Source organism: Rhinolophus ferrumequinum, chromosome 12 (assembly GCF_004115265.2).
Source record: "Rhinolophus ferrumequinum isolate MPI-CBG mRhiFer1 chromosome 12, mRhiFer1_v1.p, whole genome shotgun sequence".
Lineage (NCBI taxonomy): Eukaryota > Metazoa > Chordata > Mammalia > Chiroptera > Rhinolophidae > Rhinolophus > Rhinolophus ferrumequinum.
In genome coordinates, this window is record NC_046295.1 from 73,078,980 (window position 1) to 73,105,274 (window position 26,295).

General features: G+C 37.2%; 1 protein-coding gene across 3 annotated transcripts in view; it reads left to right on the plus strand.

The window, feature by feature from the left end:
* Positions 1 to 26,295, plus strand: part of RABGAP1 (RAB GTPase activating protein 1) — a 145,172-nt gene that overhangs the window by 4,278 nt on the left and 114,599 nt on the right. The window contains exon 2 of one of the 3 annotated variants that reach the window (XM_033122372.1): positions 9,305 to 9,504. The exons of 1 other annotated variant lie outside the window; for it this stretch is intronic. In XM_033122372.1, coding sequence (XP_032978263.1) covers positions 9,355 to 9,504 — 150 coding nt within the window. In that variant the 5' untranslated portion in view covers positions 9,305 to 9,354. Of the gene's footprint in view, positions 1 to 9,304; positions 9,505 to 26,295 lie in introns of those variants that run through there. One more of the 3 variants, XM_033122373.1, reaches the window with a different exon arrangement.

Below are 26,295 nucleotides of genomic sequence, written 5' to 3' on the forward strand. Positions count from 1 at the left end.
ATCCTGCATTGCTCAAAAATACTCACTGTTTTGTATTTATAAAACACTAATGTAAATTAAATTATGCTTTAAAAATCTGTTCCAGAAAAAGACAAGGTTACCCTTTTTAAAAAAATCTATACTAATGAGGTCAGAAATATAATCTAGCCTTGTGAATGAGTAGTACGTTAGTATTAAGCTAACTTTCCCTGTGTTCCCAGAGATAGATTTCTATTGTAGAAATGGCATCCAAATAATTTAAATATTTAGTTTCAGAGATACTGTGTTGAAGTGAAGCATACCTAGAGTTCTGGAAAAAAATTAAACTGTTTCCTGAAATATCCACAGGACCATGGGGAAACCACTTAAATGGTTTATTTTGTCAGGTATCAGCAGTATTACACTTAACACAGTGTTAAATGAGTTGCTTTAGTTGAATTTCATCCCCTCGTTACATCTTGTACCTTTAATTAGTGGTATCAAGATACAGAGGGGAGAGTGTAAACTTCAGAATCAGAAAGGTATAGGTATCCCAAGTCCTGCACTTACTGCATATATGACTGAAGGTAAGCTAATAACACTGAGACTCAGTTTCTTCATTTGTAAAAGTGGAACTAATTATGCTTGCATCATGGATTAGGAGTGGAAAGTGCCAGGCATTCCCCCCCACCCCCTCTGTCCCACCCCATTCCTGGATACTCTCATTCACAAAAGAATAGAAAGGGTTGGTCCCCTCATTTTACACAAGAAAACTAAAGCTACGACATCATCCAAATCATATCACTAAGGTCCAAGAAGTTCAACTCCCAGTTTGTTTTTTTATATTATACTAAACTGTTACCTTTAAAAAATCTTAATGAAGTTTGATTACTCATGAGAAAATAATTCTGAAAACATTGGCTGTCTTCTTTAGGAACTATACTGTATTGATTTTTCTGAGTTTTATCCTAAAGATCTTATTAAGTTACAGTCTTTAAAAGCTTTTATTGATCAATGAATGGATAAACAAAATGTATATACATACGCTGGAATGTTGTTCAGCCTTAAAAAGAAAGGAAATTCTGACACATGCTACAACAGATGAACTTTGAAGACCTTGTGCTAAGTGAAATAAGCCAGTGACAAAGGACAAATATTGGTATGATTCCAGTAGGTATATGAGGTACCTGGAGTAGTCAAATCCGTAGAGACAGAAAGTAGAATGTTGGTTGCCTGGGAGAATGGGAGTTATTGTTGAATGGGGTACAGAGTTTCAGCTGGAAAAAGTTAGAGATGAATGTTGAAGATGGTTTCACAACACTGAATGTACGTAGTGTCACAGACTATATTTAAAAATAGCTAAAATGATAAAGTTTATGTTATGTAAATTTAACCAAATTTGAGATTGAAACTTTTAAAATCTTTTTAAAAATTAAAGAACTTTAATCTTAGAAACTTCTATATTCCTATAATTAAAGTATCTTTTATAGTTCATCTGGAATTGAACTAAAGAAATCGCTTCCTACTTTAAATAAGTAAATTGTCATAGTCATTGTAGGTTCAAGTTTGCCTGAGAGTCACTTTTAGATTAGTTGGTTTTTCTTTAAATGCTGTAGGGCCAAGATGAGTAAGTTTTGTTTGCTTTTGCTTTTGCTTTTTTAAGCTAAGCTGAAATTATTGACCAGGCTTAAATGAATATGGTTCTCTTAGCTCACTAAAATAATTCAAAGAAACAGCCCCCAAATTCAGAGTCAGACTTGAACAAAGGCACATCTATTGTTTAGCAATTAGTGGTGGAAAGGAATTTATTTTTATAAAGAAGGGATGATTTTCTATTGAGTTTTGTTAGATTTGTCCCACCCTTCCCAGAGATAAGCTGTGAGAAATTCATGTGAAAACCAATGCAGGGAAACAAACTTCATAGCCAGGAGAAAAAAAAAGTTGAGATTAATATAGTGTAATTTTTAAAAATTCTGTAACTTCTTTGTACTCAGCTTGATTAATTTTAAAGGGCTACAAACCCACAGGAATTGGCCTGCTATGGCATCTTTGAAATTTTATTCTTTTGTTACTTCCTGTCTTGTTCTTTTTCTGAACAAAGAGTAATCTTACCAGATCTGTGTTTTAGAAGGATAGGAATGGGAATAGCATGGGGGAAGTATTGGGGAGAGGATGGAGATAGGAACACCAACGAGGAGAAATACAATTCAGAAAAGGGCCGAGGCATCTAGATACCTGGGTTTGGATCAAGTTCCACAATTTTCTCTGTGAACCTAAGCAAGTTATTGAACCAGTCTAGCCTCAGTTTGTCATATGAAGTTAATGCCTATCTGGGAAAGTTAGAGTAAAGATTAGTTATAATACATGTAAAAGCCTCTCAGTACCATGTTGGGTATAAAATCGGAACTGAGGAACTAGTAAGTATTACTGTCTCTTTAGTTTTAGCCAGGTGATTTAAGTATCCCCCTTAAGATTCCCTAAAGCTGTACTCATTTGCTCCCTGGTTAAAAGCACAATAAAAATGATGGGGATTGTGTGGGAAGTGATGAGTATTTTGGTCCAAAGGGAACCCAAGCTGTGTTTTGTGACCCAGTGTTGTTTAACTGATTTTGGCTGTGACAGTTGGGAACTTGATGGGCACATTTGTCATTTGTCCTCATATTACCAAGACCCTGTCAGTTAAACACTGATGAAAGAGTTTTATTCAACCAATTAAATATACTGAGTACTGCCAGTAGGCAAGGATATGAAGATAGTATGAATAAAATCTAAGATCCCTGTCCACGGGTAGCTCAAAGGGACTCTGCTCATTGTATTCCTAGCATTTACCATGGTGGTTTATAGCAATTGGTTTTTAGCAATTGTTTCTGGAATGAATGATCAACCAATACAGTGCAGTGTAACATTTTACTGTGCAATTAATGCTATAATTCTGTGATAGAATTAAAAAGCAAAGCAAACAAAAAGACTTAGGAACCCTGCAGGGAAATAATGAATATTGCAGATTGAATATTTGATTCTATCACCAGGTTTTGGTGGGGGAAAAGGACTAACTGGGGAAGTGAAGACATTTCTAGTTTAGCAAAGAGCATGAGCAGAGGCTTGAAAGCATAAAAATGCATGACATATTTAGTCAATTGTCTAGTACGGTTTGATAGGAGATAAGATTAGAATGATAGGTAGATTGGCTCCAGATTTTGAAGAACCAATGATATAAGGAGTTTGGATTTTTTTCTGTTGTTGGTCAGGAGCAATCAGGTTTTGAGGAAGGGGTGGGATATGTGATCAGATCTGAATTTTAGAAATTAACTATGAGGCCTTGATAACTAAAGACTAGAGAGAGTCTAGAAAGGGAGATTTGTGTTGTAGCTAAGTTAAAAGAGAATAAAGTACTAACAAGTCAGTGACATGAATGACAGTAGAAAAGGAGTAGATTTGGGGTACATGGTTTGAAACTAAAATCCATTAGAACTCCAAAGGAGAATGAGGAAAGGAATCAAGGATTTTTTTTGACATTTCTGTCTTGGATCAGTAGTTAACCAGGAGGAAACCTACGAGGAAGAATATGCTTATGTGACAAATGAGGGTCTGCTTTGGACATGTGGAATTGACTTTGAGATGACCATGGAACACGTATAGCAGAGCCTTCCTACGTATTTTTATAACACCCTTTGCGTGCTCCTCTTATACCAAGAACTATATTGTAATTATTTGTTTACTTGTCTTATTTTCTGTATCACTGTAAGTATGTCAAAGGTAAAGAGAAATTATAAATACGTGAAATAATGAGATAGCCAAGGGGGAAACGTGAAAAAAGAAGAGGGACAGGATGGAATATAAAGAATGGGCACAAGAAAAAGAACCTAAATGACCGCTGTAAAAAGGTAGTCAGAGGTAGAAAATGGAAGCGAAAAGGTAAGAATTTCAGAATAAGAAAATGATCAGCATTTTCATTTATTTCAGCTGATGGAAGTAAGATGGGAACTGAAAAGAGTTCTTTGGATTTTGAAATTATGTTGCTGATTTTTAGAAGCAAAGGTTCAGTGAGGATTGGTGAGAGGTAGGGAAACCAGATTTTTGGAAGGGACTGCTAGTGAGAGATGGGAATCCCGTCGAAGTGGTAGAAGTGGATGCAGTTAATACTCCTTCAGGGAACAAAGATGAACCGGAGCCCTGGAATAGTGGCTGGAAGAGCACATTTTATTTGTTTCAAGCGTGTGAAGTTCAGTTATAAGTATCATTCACACCTCTTTTATCAAGTTAGGTAGGTCACTTATTGGGAGGTGATTTTTATCTCTCCTAATTGTCCATTAGCAAATCCATGCTACTGCAAGTTCACTGTTTATGTTACTGTTCTGAATGATGTTAGTAACTAGAAAAATGCAAATATCCAGTAGTACTCTGTCCATAAAAAAATAATAAAGTTCAAATTTTAAAAAGTGGACACTGATTATCCAGGAGTCAACTGCTTTCAAAGGATTGTAAGAAGAACCTTTATCATAGTTCTTTTCCATTTCACTCTCAATTATCTGGGTCTGTAGTGTTTCAGGGGAGAGTGAGAATAAAAATGAACCTTCATTTGGCAAGACTGAGGTGCGTTATTTGCTGAGACCTTTGCAGATGTGCATAGTTGAGCATAAAATTGTCACGGCACAGAGCAGTGAATTTGGGCAAAAGTTTATAAAGAGTTTGATATCATGAGACTAATTTTCAATCAGAAAATCCTTCTAGTGATTTTTTATGTGTCGATAAGGATAAAAGCAATAAAAGGATAGAAGTAATGAAAAATATAACATTGAACTTTCAGGTTTGATGCAGGAGACTGCATAATTATAAAATCAACTTTCATTTGAAGTGACTTATTAAAGGAGATATAGAGAAGCAAACCCCTGAATTTGCACTTGCCAAACTGGCCCTATTGGTGACTATAAGGGTCGAGGCTCATCATTTGTATAAAAGAAGGAAACAAACTGTGTGTACCTACCAAATATCAGGGTCTTTTTGTGCATATTATCTTATTTAAAATGAGATAAAAATCCTTTATCTACGCTACACAATTGTTAGGATGATAAAATGAAATCATGTGTATGTTTTAGTAATTTGTAAAGTATTATACAAAGATACATCTTTATTTAAAGTATTCCTTCGCATTTGTTTAGATATAAACAAATTAGAATGTGGAATTAGGAAAGCTGTGTATTTCTGCCCTAACGTGTTTCCTAAATCGAATTACTAAATCCGTTGGTACTTGTTAATTCTTTAAAAATTGGAAGTTAGTTTTTGAAAAACCTGTAAGTATTTGGGCTTCCAATGTCCTATGTGTATTGGTAAATGAGATATATACATACATGTATATACCTTAGTAATTTTTACAATGGCTCTATGAGTCTATGGTTCACCATTTTCATTATGGAAACAGGCTCAGTGTGACCACACTCACATTAGTAGTATAATATGTAGTAGAACCAGTATTCTAATAGGGTTTTCCCTAACTTTTGTGTGCTTCACCATCACAAATATGACTTCTCATTGTCAGTCGGTAAAAGATGGTCTTACTTTCATATTGGGTGGCTCTTTTTTCATCTTTATTTGCCATTATCCTGTTTCTTTTTTTTTCTTCCCCCTTTTTTCCACCTCCCCCCTATCCTATTTCTTTATCAAATATTTGAACAGCTACTATGTGCGGGGCATTATTCCAGGTGCTAGGGATACATCAGTTACTGAAACAGACAAAAATCCCTGTCTTCAATGGATTGTAGGTTCTAGCTTACATGATACCTAAAAACAAATGATTAAAATGTAAAGTGTGTCAAAAGGTGATAGGTGGCATAGAGAAAGGTAGGAAGAGGGATGGTAGTTTAGGGTGTTTGGGAAGGAAGTTTGTACTTTATTGTCCATGAGAAATTAAAATTACAATCTGAAGGATGAAGAATTAAGAGTAGGGGGCTTCTTGTGGGAACTGATGTAAGTAGGGATTAAAAACAAAATTAGACCTTATGGTCTTAAGACAGAGGTTGTGCATACTCTAGAATTTTGCCAGGAGGACACCAAGTTCTGGGTACCTTTTTATTGTTTAAGCCAGGGAAGAGGTGGTCTTACCCAGGGCATGTGGCGCTCATGGGCTCCCTCTTCACTTCTGCCCTTTGAGGCCAGAGAAGGGGAGTCTTACTGTATCACTATTCCTGTACGGCTTAGTGTTTTGATAAACCTCATTCCCACTGAGTGATTCAGTTACTTTCAGGTGCCAAAACAAACAGACAAGTATCTTATAAAGTGTATTTCCCTATCACCTCCGCAAAGAAAATAGGTTGAACTTTGAGCCTGCCAAATCCTCTCAGTTCCGTATTGTAAATACCAAACTATATTATTTTTGAGTCTAGAGTATTATAGAAAGTTCTCAGTGTCTCTGAGATTATAGCTTTAGAAGACTTTCCCAGGCCCTCTGCTATCATACTATTAGTCACATTTGTTGTTTTTTTTTAAGATTTTATTGGGGAAGGGGAACAGAACTTTTATTGGGGAATAGTGTGTACTTCCAGGCCTTTTTTCCAAGTCAAGTTGTTGTCCTTTCAATCTTAGTTGTGGAGGGTGCAGCTCAGCTCCAGGTCCAGTTGCCGTTGCTAGTTGCAGGGGACGCAGCCCACCATCCCCTGCGGGAGTCGAACCAGCAACCTTGTGGTTGAGAGGATGCATTCCAACCAACTGAGCCATCCGGGAGGCAGCTGAGCTCAAGGTGCCGTGTTCAATCTTAGTTGCAGGGGGCACTGCCCACCATCCCTTGCGGGACTCGAGGAATTGAACTGGCAACCTTGTGGTTGAGGGCCCACTGGCCCATGTGGGAATTGAACCGGCAGCCTTCGGAGTTAGGAGCATGGAGCTCCAACCGCCTGAATCACCGGGCCGGCCAGTCACATTTTTAAAAATTGGAAAAAGACGGGTTAAGCATGAAAACTTTACTTAAAGTACAAGTTCAAAAAAGATAAAGACTCCTTTAACCATAGTGCATATTTTTGGAAAGGATCCCAATTTGTGGCTTTGGAAAGGATGAAGAATTAAGAGTAGGGGGCTTGTGGGAACTGATGTAAGGGGGGCTTCTTGTTGGAAAGGCATCATAATTTGATTGAAAGAGGATAGCCTCTGGAATCACAGATAACTGGATTCAGTTTTTGGCTTTACCTGTAACCAGTTATATTACAATCATTACCTTGAATAAGTTATATCACTTTTCTAAGCCTCAGTTTCCTCATCTGTGAAAAAGATATGTGATGATTAAATTAGGATACACCAGTAAATTTTAATACAATATAATAGGTATTATAAACATTGTAAAATGCTATGGGAAGAGAAATAAGGCAAGTAATTCATTTGGCTCTGGGGTAAAAATGGGCAGGCTACTAGGACAGGGAGGGTTAGATCATGAATGATGAGTTGGAGTTGATGGAGTACAAAAGGAAGGAAAACACTTTAGAAGGAGGATACTATGAGTACAGAGACCTGCAGGTATTAAAGTACAGATGCTCCTCAACTTATGGTGGGCCTACATCTCAATAAACCCATTATAAGTTCAAATACCGTAAGTCGAAAATGCGTTTAATACACCTAACCTCCTGAACATCATAGCTTAGCCCAGACTACCTTAAATGTGCTCAGAACACTTACATTAACCTACAGTTGGGCAAACCCATCTAACACAGAGTCTATTTTATAAGAAAATGCTGAGTATCTCGTAATTTATTATGTGTATCACTTTTGCACCATCATAAAGTCGAAAAATCGTTTAGGTCAAACCATCATAATTCAGGGACCGTCTGTATATATCCTTAGCAAAAACATTACCGCCTCTAATATATTTCTTAACTCTCCATGTCTTAAACCCTTCTCCCAACCTGTTCCCATAGTTTTCGTTACCATAAGTCAGTACCTATTAGCCTGTTCAATTTACCTCTGTTCTCAACTGAACTATAAACTCCTTTTGGGCAAGAATCTAATTTCTCTACCGTAGTCCATTCTGTATACACTAGACAGTAAGTATTCATTGAATGGATGAAGAAGCAAACCTACATTAAGGGAAAAAAAAGTTTTCAGAAGTACATTTTGAAGCGTCCTGAATGCCACACACTGTGAATTTAGATTTAGTTCTGTGAAAAAGAGAGGTGTGATAGCCATCAAGCAAGAGAATTAGTTTTAAATAGCAAGCAGCAGAGGATTCAGAATTAGAACCTTAGTTATACCTAGTTAAATGACCTCCTCTTTGGGTTGCCATTTCCTTATTTGTTTAACATTATTGATGATTTCTTAATTTGCTTCCAACTATATAATTCAAGGATTGTGTGATTCCTGCTACCAGTGGTTACCTAGATGTGAGCCTTTGAGAGGAAAATAGTGCTTGGCATATGGTGTATGCTCAATATATGTTCAATTAAAAATCCAAAATGTAAATCAGGACTTCTTAATTGGAGAGATTAAATGGACTCTCAGAACTTGCACTTCTTTGAGGTACAAGACAAGCATATAGAGCTAAAGTTACTTTTGTTAATTGGTTTGTTTTGTTGCTGTTTTGACAACCAGATGGGAACATTGCCACAAAGTATGCAGAAATAGGTTTTTAAATGGTAGATGAGTTTGAGTTTTGTTCCAGGAGTCAATAAATAATTGAATGGTTTTCCAAAAGTGACACATTTTTATACTTGCTGGGAATTTTGGGGTTGAAATTCTTTTTATTGGTAATGTTCATATTGAGTTGAGTTCTAAGAAACTGTGAGATGGGAAGATTGAGTTTTAAATAGACTTCTGATTTCTTGCTATGTAAGGTATTTCCCAGCTCTACAATTTATGATTGATTGCCCTGCCTTGAATTTGGTATGTCAATATGAAATTTTTGTTTCTTAAAAACATGTTACTATTTAAATTTAAGTATCCATAATGTTAGGAAAATCTTAGTTATTGTCTTAAGTGCTTGCAGTATCATCTATGTGTACAGTTTTACAAATTAAAGAGTAGAAAACAGAAGTTTAGTACTTTAATTTTGAAAAGCCACGAATAGAGTTGCAACATATGCCAAATAAATTACTTTAGGTAGGCAGAGTTATTCTCGAGGGAATATGTCTTATTTACTTACTTGAAATCTGAAATATCTTGGCCCTAAATAACACCAAGTTTCCTCCCTTATTATTTGGAATAAAAGAACTAAAGTGTAAGTGGTGAAAGTCTTCGGAAAATATTTTGGAAGTGTTGTTTTGGTTTTTTTTTTTTTAAGCTTTTCCATATGTATTTTGTAAGAATTAGAGCGTAATTAAATATCTGGCAGACATTCTATATGAGTATCTTTATGGTTTTTGTTTTTCAGGCATTTTTAAAATATTTAATCATTCATGAGTTGATCCTCATTCTTGAGTCATGGATGACAAGGCTTCTGTTGGAAAAATCAGTGTCTCCTCAGACTCAGTATCCACTCTTAATAGTGAAGATTTTGTCTTGGTTTCCAGGCAAGGAGATGAGACACCATCTACAAATAATGGAAGTGACGACGAGAAAACAGGACTCAAGGTAAAAACTCCATAACCTAAGTTTCCTTTGCTTAGCCTTGCTAAGCCCATTGCAAAACTCGGCCTTAATAGGAAGGTATATGGAGTGCAAGTGGAACATGGAAATAATATCCTTTCTTTTTTTAATTTTTTTAATTTTTATTTTTATTTTTTTTAATTGGGGAAGGGCAACAGGACTCTGTTGGGGAACAGTGTGCACCTCCAGGCCTGTTCTCCAAGTCAAGCTGTTGTCCTTTCAGTCCTAATTGTGTAGGACGCAGCTCAGCTCCAGGTCCAGTCGCCGTTGCTAGTTGCAGGGGTCACAGCCCACCATCCCTTGCGGGAGTCGAACCGGCAACCTTGTGGTTGAGAGCCCACTGGCCCATGTGGGAATTGAACCGGCAGCCCTCGGAGCTTGGAGCATGGAGCTCCAACCGCCTGAGCCACCGGGCCGGCCCTATCCTTTCTTTTTTTAATGCTGAAGAGTTTTACTTATAGTTAGTGATAGTGACAAATTTATATTTGATTAAGGATTTTCAATTTGATTGCTTATAAACTTCTAAGACTTCTCTCAAAACTAGTGGTCATAATATAAACTTGTCACTTTAGTATTGTTTTCACTTTCCTATTGAATTAGAGGTGATTTTTTCTTTTGGTGTTTGTAGCATTAGGGCAATGGCAGGTCAGCAGTGCTATTTATAAAAATGAGTTTTAGGATTATTGAAATGGAAATTTAAATTCCACGCTTTTGGCCACTTCTATTTGTTTATATTTTCTTAGCCCAACAGACAACTATTACTTCTTTTCCCATACTCTGTTATTGTTCTGCTCTTTATGGATATAAATAAAAACAGCTTATCTGTTAACATCATTTAAAATATAAGTAGCTTTAAAAATATTTCATTTCCTACTTACATCTTTTCATTCAACAAGTCTTTATTGAGTATTGTCTGTGTGCCAAGTACTATTTTAAATATTGGGGATGCAGTCAGTGGTGAATAAAACAGGCATAGCCCCCTCCCCTCCTACAGCTTTTATTCTAATGGGGGAAACAAACTCTAAGCAAATAAGAAAATGAATATAAATAAATTTAGGTGCTATAAAGAAAATTGAAGTGGGGTATGTGTATAAAGAGTGAAGGGCAGGTACTATTTTACAGAATGTCTTAAAATGACATCTGAGCAGAGACTTCAATGAAGTGAGGAAGATGGCCATGAAGCAATCTGGGGAAAGAGCATTCCACAGGGAACAGAAGATAGAACGACCCTGAGGGGGACCACCCTTGTTAGGACAGAGATTAGGACAGAGTTGAATAAAGTAAATAAAAAGTGGTAAAGGATGAGATCCAGTGACAGATAGGGGCTGGTTTATGTAGTACTTTGCAGAGCTTGAAAAATAGGAATTTGGACTTTGTTCTAAATGTGAAAGGAATTTTTGGAGAGTTTTGAATGGGGACGTGATCTAGTTTACATTTTAAAAAGCTCACTGACTTGAGAGAGATTTCCAGCATGACAGTGTGAGGAGCTCTGTAGACCTGCTCCCCAGCAAAACATGATAACTGTTAAAAAAGAAACAAAAACATTTAAAGTCTCTGGAAATGTTCTAAAGGACATACAGCAAATAAAGAAACATTTATTGAAGGAAATTTATTAAAATTTGGTAAAGAATCTGTGGTATTTTTGAACCAAGACCCTTTTTTCCCCTCCTCTATCCCAGCTGAGCAAGATAGTAACTCCTTTCCAGATTGGTGTAGTCAGGAAGACATGATTACGTGCCTGTCCCAGCTCCCAGTCGGAGGACTATCTTACAGGGAATGGCAAGACAACAGCATTTCTTACCTTGCCTCCAGCTGCCTTTTGCTGGCCAAGTGTGAGGGGCTCCCTTTTTTCCTAGCCCTTACTCTTGGGATAGAGGCTCTTCTTCGGGCACAGTGCTGCTCAGGATACCAGGAGCCAGATTGTCTTGCCTTGGCTCTTGTGCTTAAGGTGGTGGTTCCACACCAGGAGAAACAAGCCAAGAAAACTCGAGACTTCTGTACTGTCTCCTATACCCACCAAGTGCTCAGCTTCTGAAGATGGGGTGTCACTCAGAGAGAAGCATGCGTTTGTCCATCCTTCCAGCTTCATAGCTAAGGCTCAGAGGTTTTGCCTGTAGTGAGAAGCTGGCCATAAAACAGCTCCTAATCTCTTCTCAAAGGAACTGACTTTATTTACAACAGAGTGCAGAGACGTTCAAACCTAAAGGTACTCTCAAAAACAATGCAGATTGTGGTGGAAGGTAATTGGGAGGAGATTGGTTGATTGCTTGGATTTATAGGTTTAACTGTAGGATTGCTGGGAGGATCAGAACAAAACTAAAATATAGGTTTAACTGTAGGATTGCTAGGATCAGAACAAAACTAAAATACTGACACCTGGAACTCTCCCTTCAAAGTAACCTCAATTTGATTGATGTATTCTATGGAGCAGTTTATATCTGAGTGCATTGTTGAAAACTGTAGAGCAATCAGCCGTGATTACTGGAATTTAACATCTAGGTGTGGTCAGAGGAAGAGACAGAGTGCTCTGTCAAAACTACTCTCATCCCAGGATGACTGTGGGCAAATCCAAATCTGAGGCCCCAGAGGAGCAAGATCAGAGACTTAACAGCATGGGAATTAGCGGAATGGAATTAACTAAAACAAGCCAGCTAGTCACTAGAACAAACAAGCAATCGTGAAAAATACCAAGTGCCAGAGTGGGGAGACCAATACCAAAATTGGTACAAGGTATTATCTAAAATATCTAGTTTGCAACAAAAACGTTGTGAGACATGCAAAGAAATTACATCATAAAAAGGCAGCAGATATTGTTTGTGATAGTTGTATGTTGGATTTAATATGCAAATTCTTCAAAGCAGTCATTATTAATATGTTCAAAGAACTAAAATAAATCATGCTTAAATAAATAAAGTATGAAGACGGTATCAAATGAAATAGAGAATATCATTAACAAGATAGAAATGATAATTAAAAAAAAGAACCAAATGGAAATTCTGAAGTAGAAAAGCGCAGTTGAAATGAAAAATTCACTATAGAGGCTCAACAGTAAATTTCAACTGCAAAAGAAAGAATTAACAGGAGGTGATGTCTTCAAAATGGTGGTACAGGAATTTTCTACCATTCTGCCCTCAAAGAACATTTATGTAGACAATCATAAATGAGAGAACCTTTGTGGAAGTTCGGGAGCCCAGCATACTGTTGGAGGAAAAAATATCCGAGATTGGACCCATTGAAAACAATAAAAGGAACAGTTTCACTTTTCCTGTGTCACTCCTCCCCCAGGTGGCACAGCTCAGAGCCAAGAGAGGTTTACTCAGCTTGTGGTTTCTTCCCGGGGGGGGTGAGAGTGTGTGATTGAGCACCTGGTTTCCCCAGCTGTGCGAGGCACTCGCTGAAAGGCCCATTTCTTTTTCATCCCTTCTAGAATACTACTGAGTAGTGAAACGCATGACTTGTGGGCGGGCAGTCTTGCTGGGACAACAGCAGCCATGGTTGGGAATGGAACATATCAAAAGGACATGGATCCTACTAATTGCTTTGGAGACTCTTATCAGGGAGCTCAGCCATGAGCCACTGGGGATGGTCCCTCCACTTGGCCCATGGGTACCTCAAGTTCCATGCACGTCACCCAAACACATCCTCACCACCTGTCTGCCTCCCTGTGTGTGCCCTTGAGGGTATGAATGGTCAGTGTGAGTCTTTGCACATGACTAGTGAGCACACCAGGGAAATCAACCTGATTCTGTGGGATTGAGAGAAACCACACACTTCAGCATTCATCACCTCCTTAGGTAAAGCAAATGCATAGAGTGTCAATAACAGACTGGAGCAAGCAGAAGAAACTACTATGAAGTAGAAGACAGATGATTTGAAATTAGTCTGAGAACAAAGAAAAACATTTAAAAGCAGTGAAGAAAGCCTATATGAACTCTGGCATACCATTAAAATACTTTGTGCATTATTTGAATGCCAGAAGGAGAAGAGGGGGAGAAATGGGCAGAAAACTTATTTAGAGACATAATTAATGAGAAATTCACAAATAATGGGGAAAGATTTGGCTATCCAAGTTCATGAAGCTTATAGTTTCTCCCGAAATTTCAACCCAAAATGATCCTCTCCAAGACACCTGATCATAAAACTGTCTAAAATCAAAGACAGATTTTTGAAAGCAAGAGAAAAAAAATATATTTCACATTACAAAAGAACCCTCATAAGGTTTTCAGCAGGTATCTTGGCAGAAACCTTGCAGGCCAGAGGAGAGTGAGATGATATATTCAAAGTTCTGAGAGGAAAAAAAACAACTGCCAACCAAGAATACTTTCTTTGGCAAAGTTGCCCTTCAGAAATGAAAGAGAAAGATATTCAGAAGTCAAAGTTGAGAGAGTTTATCATCATTAGATCTTACAGGAAATGCTTAAAGTAGTTCTTCAACCTGAAATAAAAGGACCCTCATTATAGTCATGCTCACTAATCATGTCTCCTGTAGACACTGGCATAAGGATAGGTATATTGATCACTGGAATACACTTGAGAGTTAAGAAGTAGAAGCTTGTATCTGAGGTCATCTGATTTAAACAAGAACACTAATACCATTCAGTTGGGAATTCCACCCCCTCCTGCCCCCCAACATACTGTGCCGGGACAATTGGTTAGCCACATTCAAAAGAATGAGTGCCCTTACCTCACACCGTATATAAAACTTAGCTCAAAAATGGATGAAAGACTTCAACGTAAGAGCTAAAATTGTAAAACTCTTAAGACGGGTAAATTTTCTTGACTTTAGATTTGGTAGTGGATTCTTAGATATCACACCAAAATTTCAAGTAATAAAGGGAAAAATAGATAAAATTGGGCTGCATCAACATTAAAATATTTTCTACTTCAAAGGGTACTATCAAGAAAATGAAAAGACAACCCACAGAATTAAATATTTGCAAATCATAAGGTAATTGTATCTAAGATATATAAAGAGCTAAGCAATCTAAATGTTTTGTCATCTACTGAATAAATAAAATGTGGTATACATGGAATATTATTTAGTCATAAAAAGGAATAAAGTACTGATACGTGCTACAACATAGATGAAACTTGAAGATACTATGTTAAGGGATAGGTCACAAAACACCACAAATTGTACTTGACACTTTAACAACATAAGTTTTAACTGTGTGGGTCCACTTATATGTGAATTTTTTTCAATAAATACACATTTGGCCGGCCATACCCCAGGTTTCGCATCTGTGGATTCAACCAACTACAGTTCAAACATTATTTTTGATCCACGGTTGGGTATGCAGTCTGACAATTAAGTTCGCGAACTTGCCTTGTGCGCTTATATTGGCAGCGCTGCACAAACAGCTCGGTAAGGTTTCATAACCTTGGTATATCAGTGTCTCACAGCTGTGTTCGTGTCGACGGGTGGTGTCTTGCTGAGTGGCATTCATTATTGTTGCATGTTTTTGTGTTGTCATCGCAAGAATATCTGAGCTTGAATTAGAGCAACAAACAAACGTTAAATTTCTTGTTAAATTTGACAAGAGTGGGAGGGAAACCAGAGACATGTTAGTCCAAGTTTATGGGGATAAGACCATGAAGAAAACAGCAGTATACATGGATTAAACATTTTTCTGAGGGGAGAGAATGCATCACTGATGAAGAGAAGTCAGGGCAGCCAGTAACAAACAGAACTGATGAAAACATTGCAAAATTCGTCGAATTGTGCGTCAAAATCATCGGCTGACTGTGAGAAGCATAGAAGACCAAGTAAGCATCGATAGAGAAACAGGAAAATCTTAACTGAAAATCTTGGCCTGAGAAAGGTGTGTGCAAAAATAGTCCGAAAGGAGCTCACCAATGAACAAAAGCAAAGGAGAGTCAAAGTTTGCCAAGAGCTTTTGGAGAGGCAAGACAATGTTTTAGGCTGTGTTATCGCTGGTGATGAAAAATGGGTGTACCAATATGACCCTGAAACAAAGCGATAAAGTGCACAATGGAAATCAGCCAATTCTCCACGACCAAAAAAGTTCCGTCAGTCCAAATCAAGAGTCAAAACGATGTTGCTAACCTTTTTTGATACCAGAGAGATTATTCATTATGAATTTGTACCAACTGGACAGTTTACCAAGTTTCCTATTTGGAAGTGCTGAAAAGGCTGTGTGAAAAAGTTAGACAACCTGAACTTTTCACCAACAATTTACAGCTCTTGCATCACGGCAATGTACCAGCTCACACGGCCCTGTCTGTGAGGGAGTTTTTAGCCAGTAAACAAATATCTATTGGAACACCCTCCTTTCTCACCTGATCTGGCCCCCAATGACTTCTTTCTTTACCCGAAGATAAAGGAAATACGAAAGGAAGACATTTTGACATTCAGGACATCAAGGTTAATACGATGACAGCTCTGATGGCCATTCCAGAAAATGAGTTCCAAAATTGCTTTGAAGGGGGAACTAGGCACTGGCTTCAGTGCATAGCTTTCCAAGGGGAGTAATTTGAAGGTGACCATAGTGACATTCAGCAAGGAGGTATGTAGCACTTTTTCTAGGATGAGTTCGCAAACTTAATTGTCAGACATATGAGATTGATGCTTAGAAGATATTGTGGCTGGCATCAACAGTATATAGATGGTATTCAAAGGTATGGAATTAGATGAGATACCTCTAATGAGGAGAGCTAACTGTATGCAATGTTTTACATTATTTTATATAAGGGACTTGAACATCTATGGATTTTGGTATCCATGGGCGGGGGGCGGGGGGGTCCTGGAACCAGTGCCCTGAAGATACTGAGGGATGACTCTAATTAAGTTTTGGGAGAGTCCAAAGTTATACATGGATTTTTGACTGTGCAGGTGGTCGGTGACCCTAGCCCCCCACATTGTTCATGGGTCAACTGTATGTGGCTCCATTAATGTGAAATATCTAGAATAGTCAAGTCTTTAGAGATAGAAGATAGATTAGTGGTTGCTCAGGGCTGGAGGTATTGGGGGAATAGAGAGTTAATAGTTAAGGAGGGGGTATGGTGTTTCTTCTTTTTGGTATGGTGTTTATTTTTGAGGTGATGAAAATAGTTTAAAATTTACTTTGGTGATGGTTATACATTTCTGTGAATGTACTCAAAATCACAGAATGTACACTTTAAATGGGCAAATTGTATATGAATTATATCTGGCAGCTCTATGGAGAATTGTAGTAAGGGGCAGGACTGGTAGCAAGAAGAGAAGATAGGTGACTGTTTTAGTCATGAAATGGAGAGATGTTGGCTTGGACCAGAGAGTGAATGTCCTCTGATTCAGGATGTATTTTCAAGATAGAACTGATTAGTATTAATATGGGCAAATTAGAGGTGGGATTTGAGATAAAGAGAGAAGTAAACAATGATTCTTAGATTTGGGCCTGAACTGTTCAGTATATGGTATAGTGCCATTTACTGAGATGGGAAAGAGATAGGAAGACCAGGATTGGGACAGGAGACAGGTAATCAGAAGTACAGTTTAGGGTATATTAAATTTGAGATGACTACTAGATGTCCATTTCTAGATGTCATGTGGTTAGTTGGATATATGATATTGATGCTTAGGAGAGATTGTGGCTGGCACCAACAGTATATAGGTTGTATTCAAAGCTATGGGATTAGATGAGATCACCATAGAGTGAGTGTAGATACTGAAGAGATGAATGATACAAGTTGATTCTAGGGGTACTTCAATATTGAGAGAGTTAGATGAAGAAAAACCAGCAGAGAAAACTGAAAAGAAAAATCTACTGAGATAACGAAGAAAACTTAGATGATTGGAAACTAGCCTTGGAAAAGAAATGAAGGAAGTGTTTCAAGAAAGCGGGAGTAACCAGTTGTGTTAGATTCTGCTGAGAGGTTGCTTTAGATAGTGACTGAAAATGATCAGATAGAAGCCTTGGTGATCCTTAAGAAGATTGGTTTTTTTGTTTGTTTGTTTTAAAAGAGAGTTGAGAGTGTTAGCAAGATGAGTGTGGGTTGGGTAGTAAATCGGGGGTGAGGAATAAGTAGCAGTAAATATAGACCACTGTTTTCAGGGATTTCTGCTTAAAAAAAAAAAGTAGCAGAAAATGGAGTTGTAGCTGTAAGATGATATGGATTCCAGTGAGAGGTTTTATTTATGCAGTGCTAAGAATTATTCAGTAAAGAGGGGGACATTGCTGATACAAAAGAGCAAACTCCTTGATTAGATTAGGGAGAAAGGTTTCCTTTCCATAAGGGGAGGGGTTAGCCTAGGAACGGTTTCTGGAATAGGAAGGACAGCATAAATGAATACAGGTACAAATGGATCAGTCTTCTCTCCTTTTGGAGAGTCTTTCTTTCATTTGAAAGTTTTCTTGTTAATTTTTGAAGTACTGTTTGACTTAACTTTTCTTGTTTCTAATTTGATGAACCATTTATGGTAAATGAGAAGGACCCTCAGGACTCCTCCAGAGAACTTTTTTCTTGCTCTCTCATCCATCTTATTTACCAGAGATACTTCTGTACACCAGGAAATTGAGCAACATGTTCTCCAAATTTAAAATGTTTTCTCTATGTATTTCCATGTAATTTGAGTATATCTATACAGCATATCGGTTTATTGTGTGATGAACTGGTAAGTGAAGTAGTAATAAAATTATTGGTAGTTAAATCTGAGATGTTATCAGAGGAAAGTATAATAGGATTACTGCGAATTTGTTCCTCAGTTATGCTCACTCTTTTTGAAACTCTTTTCTCACCCGCTAGTAGATTTTAAAATTGCATTGGATTTAGAAAATAACATTTAAAAGGTCTGTCACTCCCCAAAAGTCCTAATTAAGTTGTTTGTTGAATTTTCAGTTGACAGCTGGTAATCTACCAAGTGCTGTTTTAGGCACTGCAGATAAGAACTCCCATTTTTGGAAATATGATGACCTAGAAAATCTAAAAATGTCCCAGTGCAAAATACTTCGGAAAGTTGGATGAAATATAACAAACACCCTTTTAATTGCACAGCTGTATTCATAAGAAAGTAAAGAAAATCCCTAAGAAACAAAAACAAAGAGGGAACTGAAAGCCAGAACAATACATAGAGCTGACATTGGGTCTGCACTAGGGGAATTTGCTGTTCGTTATAACCAGTGGACTTTGGTTTTGATAGCTAAATTGAGTAAGAGATAAGGCCTTGGGTTTTACAGAGTTGTTGGAACTGAGATTTCCTTATAAAGCGCCCTCAGGCTATATCCTAACTGAAAGGACAGACTTGAAAAACAATCTGCCTACACTCACTAGATTAAAGAAGCTTATATATCCTGAAAACTGGTTTGGAGGAGAGTCTTGTTGAGAATTCCTACACATAGGCTTGCCTTCCTGTGTATTTGGGTTTTGAATTTACATGACTTGAATGTTCCTGGGTTTGTAATACTCCTGGGGGCACCTGATAGAATCAATTGCAAAACTACTCTGGAGGGACCTACTTGCCACCCAGGCTGCATGGTATTCCCACAGATAACCCTGATAAAGAATAGCACACAATCCAGAATTTACAAACATACATACAAAGAACAGTTCATCATGAGCAATAGTCAGCATACCCCAGCAGGCTCAGTTTTCACCAAAATACAGACATCTGAATTATTAGCTATAACCTTAAGATACATATGATTCAAGTGATTATTTAAAGAAAAATTTCCAAACATTAGAGGAGAAAAAAGGAAAATATTTAAAAGATCAAGCAAACTAAAAGTAGAACTTCTACAAGTGAGAATTAGAGCCAGTGAAATTAAAGTTGCTGCAGATGTGTTAAATAGCAGAATAGACATGGTTGAAGAGAGAATCAAATTGCTGCAAAATGAATCTTAGGAAATTACTCAGAAGATAAATAGCATTGAAAGATGATAAAATAAGAAAGTAGTTAGGAGACATGCAGACTTGGATGAGAAGGACCAGCATATGCGTAAGTATTCCTTAAGAACAGAATGGGGGAGAAGAAAATACTTGAGATAATAACTGAATATTTTCCAGAAGTGATAAAAGATATACATTCTCAGCTTCGAAAAAAAGAATGAGTCCCAAGCAGGGTTTCAGTGAAACTGCAGAACATCACAGCCAAAGTGAAGCTTTTAAAAGGCTGAATGAGAATAGAGATGAATTGGGCATGGTTCCTATTATCGTGGTGCTTATAGCATAGGGTAGATGACAGTTGTTAAAAAATCTTGTTACAGTCGTTTCTCCTAGTCTTTGCCTTGTAATAAACTAACTCAGAACTCAGTGGCTTAAAACAACAATTTATTGTTGTTTCTCATGATTTTACGGTTCGGGCTGCTTTTGATTAAGCTCATAGAGCTTCATTCAAATGGTACATTTCAACTGGTACATTGGCTGGGAACTGGGCTTGACTGGGATGGCTGGGTCTCTCTCCATGTGGTCTTTCATCTTAGGCCTCTTCACAGCATAGTAGTCTTAGGGCAGATGTGGAAGCTGTAAGGCCTTTTTGTAAAGCTGAGTCTTAGAAATTACATGGTGTCATTCTGTCGTCATTTTTTGGTCAAAGCAAGTCACTAGGCTAGTCCAGATTCCTGGGTTTAGGGAAATAGACTGTACCTTGTGATAGAGGAGCTGTAAATTCAGAACGTGTTTTTGCTACCTGACTCCTCTGGTGTAGGAATCTTACACCTTTCGCTCTTAGCTAAAGACATTCTAAATGTTGGTTGGGGTACATCATGAGGTAATACATAGGCAGAAAATTCACTTAGAGAATTAAAAAAATTTTTTTAATCTTTATAGTTTTCTTCTTGAAAAATCCATCTGATATTTATTTAGTTGGAAAAAAGTTGCCACGTTTTATTAAAATCAGATACAGAAGTCGCTCCATTTCACTTAGAATTGCCTAAACTCATCTTCTGATTCAGTTTCTGATATTGTTTTAGAATCAAGTGATCTTGTCCTTTGTAATTCAGATCTTTTATTCAGCAAGAAAAGTTACTGAACCATAAACACAGTTTAATTAAGTAGATCCAGGTGGTGGTAGGGAAGACACATAAGTAAATATGTCATCATGATAAATTTCATCAAGTGCTGGACTATAGATATAAGAATTCTATGAGAACATAATTGTTGCCTAAAGAAGCAAAGAAAGGTTTCATAGAATACCATGTTTCCCTGAAAATAAGACCTGGCTGGACAATCAGCTCTAATGTGTCTTTTGGAGCAAAAATATCAGACCCAGTATTATATTATATTATATATTTATTATATGAGACTTGGTCTTATATTATATATGACCCGGTCTTATATTACAGTAAAATAAGACCCAGTCTTATATAAGACCCGGTCTTGTATTATATATTAGTTAATTTTTGTCTTAAATATTAATTTTTGCTCCAAAAGACACACTAGAGCTGATTATCCGGCCAGGTCTTATTTTAGGGGAAACACAGTAGGTAGTAAAACCATAAAGAAGGATTAATAATTTCCCAAAGAAGTGAGTTTGTGACTTCTGGAAAGATCCAGAGACTTGAAAGGGCCTTGAAAGGAGTCAGGACCATTGAATATAGAATTGTACGTGCTTGCTTTTCTTCTTTTTCTCCGAAGATGCAAATAGCCTAAAAGAATGTGTGCTTAATAACAGACATTTCAGACAATTAGAAAAGTAAGTAAAACCCAGTATGAATCCCATTATTAATGAAATAATCATAAATATTTTGGGTCTGTCTTTAGCTTTGTTGGATGAATTCACAACGTTCTGTTCCTCCCCCTTCCTTATTAATATTAATAACTCCTAATGTTAATTTTAGGTGTTTTCTCTGATCCTTCTCTCATAGAGTAAGATAAAGAGGTGGATAATCAAAACAGCTGCAGTTTATAAATGAGGTACAAAGAGATTTAAGGATTATTAAAGATCCCAGGAGTAAGGAGTATGCAAGTGGACTTGAGATTAGTAACTACACCTTCCAATATCCAAATTGGACTTTTTGTTCTTTGGGGCCTTGCTTTCTGATAAAACTGACATTTATGTACGTATTTGTTTCAGAATGGCTCAGCTTTTACACTGACGCTGAGCAAAATTACTCAGTTTGAACCATTTTCATTTATATTTTTCTCTACGATGTGACGCAAGTAGTGAGGACTGTAGATTACGAAGAATTTGTCCTTAATATTTTGATCATCTATGGATTTCTCAAGCACACACTGTCATTTCCTTTCTTGAAAACATAAAATCTCCACTGGAAAAGGGCCTCAAATTGCCCAACCTAGCTTTGTATAACTGGCAAATCAAGTGGGACCTGGTTAGTATTGTTGCAGTGAAGGGAAACGGGGGCTATAAAGTTAGACGTAGAAAATTAAGACCAGGAAATGACTGGATGTTGCCTTTGGAACATTTTGTTCTTTGGTTCCATAAATGCAGTTTCGCTCTCAAGGAAATAGACTTGTAGCCAATTCTACCATATAAGTTATTACCTTTATTTGATATATTTAGAAAGGCCAGATGTTATTCTAGTAATGCTGCTTTTGTACATGAATAGTAGATGTGTTCTTAGTTTTCTGTGGACCATGGAAAGTGAAAGAACTATTTGTTTAAAAGGTATTGTTTGCTTTTTTTTTTTAAGATTTTTTTTGTTTGTTTAATTTTTTTATTGGGGAATATTGGGAAACAGGACCCATCAGCTCCAGTCCAAATCATTGTTTTCAGTCTAGTTGTGGAGGGTGCAGCTCACTGGCCCATGTGGGAATCGAACTGGTGATGTTAGTGTTATGAGCACTGTGCTCTAACCAACTGAGCCAGCCGGCCACCCTGTTTGCTTTTTTTTGAGCCTCAACTCCAGTAGATAGATCAGAGTTTATTAAAAAATAGCTGAAAGTAGGGTAGGGACATACTAATTGGATGTTTACTGGATGCTTATTAAGTAGCAGGTACTGTGTTGTAAGAAATGAGATAATTCCTGTAAAAATCACAGTGTCTGAAATATAAATAATAAGTGCCCAGTAATCATATTATGATATCATTGAATACTTATGACAGTTCTGTGAGATAGATAAGACATTTGAGGCTCCCAGAGGTTAATTTGCCCACAACCAACAGTTAGTGTCAAAGCCATGTCCCAGACTCAGGTCTGTTTTACTGTAGAGCCCACTTAGGGCTGCTAAAGACAGATGCATAGGCTACACTCTACAACCCCAGGAGGGTGCTGTTCACCATGGTCTGTGATGTCAGTGGTGCCCCATGGAGTTGTGCCACAGCCAGCCCCCTGGAGTTGGGGACAAGTCAGCTCTTGTCCCCAACTGTTTTACTGTCACCTTGCTTTGTAAGCAGAATTATGAATAAATCACTTACCGTGAAGTCTCTGTCTTTGTAAACATTTATATCAGTGTTTACAGCAGCTATTAAATTGGCTACTTTATACTTGTTTTTTTCCTCTCAATTCAGGATTGTTTCCTAAAGAACTTTCCCCTCCTCTTCTTAATGTAGACTGCATGAAGACAAACACAGATCGAAATATGACCCTTATTTGTATTATGCATACATATTTGCTTTGCTCTTTTTATTTTTGTATTTGTGCAAAATTAAGTTAGAAGTCTTTCTTGGACTTCAAAATAAAGTTTATTGTTTGTGAATTGCAGTGTGCTATTTGGTGTCCTGTATTTTTTGTTGTAAATGTTAAACCTAATGACACTCTCAGAATAATAGGAAATGATAGTATTTGTTGTTTTTAAAGTAGTTAACAAAGCTAAAATAAATCGGATTACGTTTTCTGTAACTAAACCAAAATCTATAGAATATCCAATATCCAAATCGGATAAAATACTACTACTTTGGCCTCTCTTCTTTTGCATTTGTAAAATTCAGTTCACTAAGCATGTATTGTAGGTGTACTCTGTACCAGTCTTTATCTGAAGCTTTGGGAATATAAAGATAATTTAGGAAACAGTCTCTGCTATCTAATAATGCCCAGTCTGGTTCAAGGGACTCACTAAACAAATACTCTCTAAAACAAGTAGCAATGCTGGAATAAATATGTGTGCTAAAATTACGGTGGCACTCTCTGAGGAGGGAGTGATTAAACCCTGGATCCCAGGATTAAAATCTCCCAAAGGAGGTAATAGAATTTAAGTTTGGTCTTAAAACAAAGGAGAAGAGGAGGGCTTTTCAGGAAAGAGAAAAATCTGTGCAAAGTCTAGATGCTTGAAAGTTTATGATGTGTCCTGAGAAAGTTGAATAGTTGGATATTACTGATAAGAGAAAAGAAGGTAGATTGGACAGCATTGTGAAAAACTCATAGAATTATTATGAATTTGGGTTTTATCTTTCGGGCATTGAGGAAACATAGAAGGGTTTTCAAGAATAAGGTGATGTTTGCTTGATCAGAGAACTAGAATTTGCAGTTATAACTTGAATGGCAGTAGGTCACAGCGGAGAGGAAGGAGGCATGGAAATGACTACTTTTGCCGTGGGCTTATGTAAAATGAAACAGGCTGTCCTAAGGTGTTAGCTATGCAGAGAGAAAGAAGGGAAAATGCACAGAAGGGAAAAGGATCAGGATTGTGAATAGTGTGGAAATGACAAGAGTCCAGGATGTTCATGATCCTTCATTTGACTGCTGAGTAGATAGGGCAATTCACTGATTTAAAAAACAAAAGGATACAAGAGGACACTCAGGCAGTGAGTTAAGTTTTGACACAGTAAGTTTGGACTATCTAGCTGAAAGTGTCTTTCCAGTAGACAATTGAGGAAGGGGTTGTAGATACAAATTAGTGATTATAAAATGAGGTTATTTCCAAACATCGATTCCTGGATGAACACCTTTTGAGGGGCAGATAAAGAAAAGGAACGGTTGTGTTCTTGAATTTCATCTTTTGTAGAAACCCCATTCGTGTGTGTGTGTGTGTGTGTGTGTGTGTGTGTTTTAGTAGTTTTAAGTGTTTAAGTATTTTTTACAAGTATTTTGTAGAACAGTTTCAGATTTACGGCAAGACTGAGAGGAAGGTACTGAGATTCCCATATAACCCCTGCCCCCACATATGCATAGCTTCCTGCATCATCAATATACCCTTCTATTTTAAGTCAAGTTTATTGAGGTAAAATTTACAGACAGTAAAGTGCAACCCTTTTAGGTGTATAGTTCTATGAGCTTTAATGATTGTAAACTCTTATGTAACTACCACCACCACAGTCAAGATAGAGAATATTCTCATCACTCCAACAAGTCCCTTTGTGCCTCTTTTTTGTCATTCTTCTTCGTCCCTTCCCAGCCCTTGGCAACTAATAATCTTATTTCTGTCCTTACACTTTTGTCTTTTCCAGAATGCCATAGAAATGGAATTGATAGTACATATGTCGCCTTCTTTAGTGTCTGGGCTCGTGTACTTATAATAATGTTTTTAAGATTCATCCTTGTTGTTGTGTGTATTAGTAATTCATTCCTTTTTATTGCTGAGTCGTATTTCATTGTATAAATATATGGCAGTTTGTTTATCCATTCAGCAGTCAATGAATATTTACTTTGTATTCAGTTACGAATAATGCTGCTATAAACATTTGCAAACAGGTCTGTGTGTAGACATGTTTTTATTTTTCCTGGGTAAATACCTTGGAATGAGTCATATGGTAAGTGTATACTTGACTTCATAAAATTTACAAAAAACTGCTAAAGTGACTGTACCATTTTGCATTCTATTGGCAATATATGACTTTTTCAGTTGCTCCAATCATTGCCAGCCCGCGTATTATCAGGATTGTTTTGTTTGTAATTTTAGCCATTCTTATAGATGTATAGTGGCATACTATCGTGGTTTCAGTTTCCCTAATGACTAATGAAAGGAGTCTCTTGTGTGTGCCATCTGTGTATCTTCTTTGGTGAAATGCCCATTTTGTTTTAACTGGGTTGCTTGTTTTCTTATTGAGTTATGAGAGTTCTCTATACTCGTATATTCTGGATGTAAATCCTTCATCAGATAAATGGTTTGCAAATTTTTCTCCAATTCTGTGGGCTTGTCTTTTCGTTCTCTTACCAGTGTCTTTTGAGCAGAAGTTTCTAATTTTGATGAAGTCCATTTTACCAATTTTTTTCTTTCATGCATACTTCTGTGTCCTAAGAAATCTTTGTTTCCCAATATCACAAAGATTTTCTCCTGTAAGTAGGGTTTCCAGGCGGGAATTCCTGCCCATTCTCAGGAATTATTTTTGTTTTTCCATTCCCGAATCCCGAGATACAAACTGTTTTTTGTTCTCCACGATTAATCGTTCCCACAAAGTAACGGCTGATACTACCAACCACCTGGGTTCAAGGAGCCGATTTTCCCTATTTTCCGAACAACTTTTCTTGGGATTCGGGAACGGAAAAGTGAAAAAAATTCCCGAGAACGTGTGGGAATTACCACCTGGAAACCCTAGCAATAAATAGGAAAAATGTCTAAGAGATACATCGTTAGTATTATGTTTGTTTCCCATTGTGGGTATTACTGGATTCAAAGAGCCGATTTTCCTGATTTCCCGACCAACTTTTCTTGGGATTCGTGAATGGGAAAGCGGGAAAAATTCCTGAGAACAGGCGGGAAACCCTACCTGTAAGTTTTACAGTTTTAGGATGTACAGTTAGATTTGTAATCCATTTTGTTTCAATTTTTGTATATGATGTGAAGTATTGGTTGAGATTCATGTTTTTGCATACGACTATGTATGAATGTCAAGTTAATTGCTTCAGCACTGTTTGTTGTATTATCTTTCTCCATTGAATTACCTTGCCAACTTTGTTGAAAGCAGTTGGCTTTATATGTGTGGGTCTATTTCTGGATTCTATT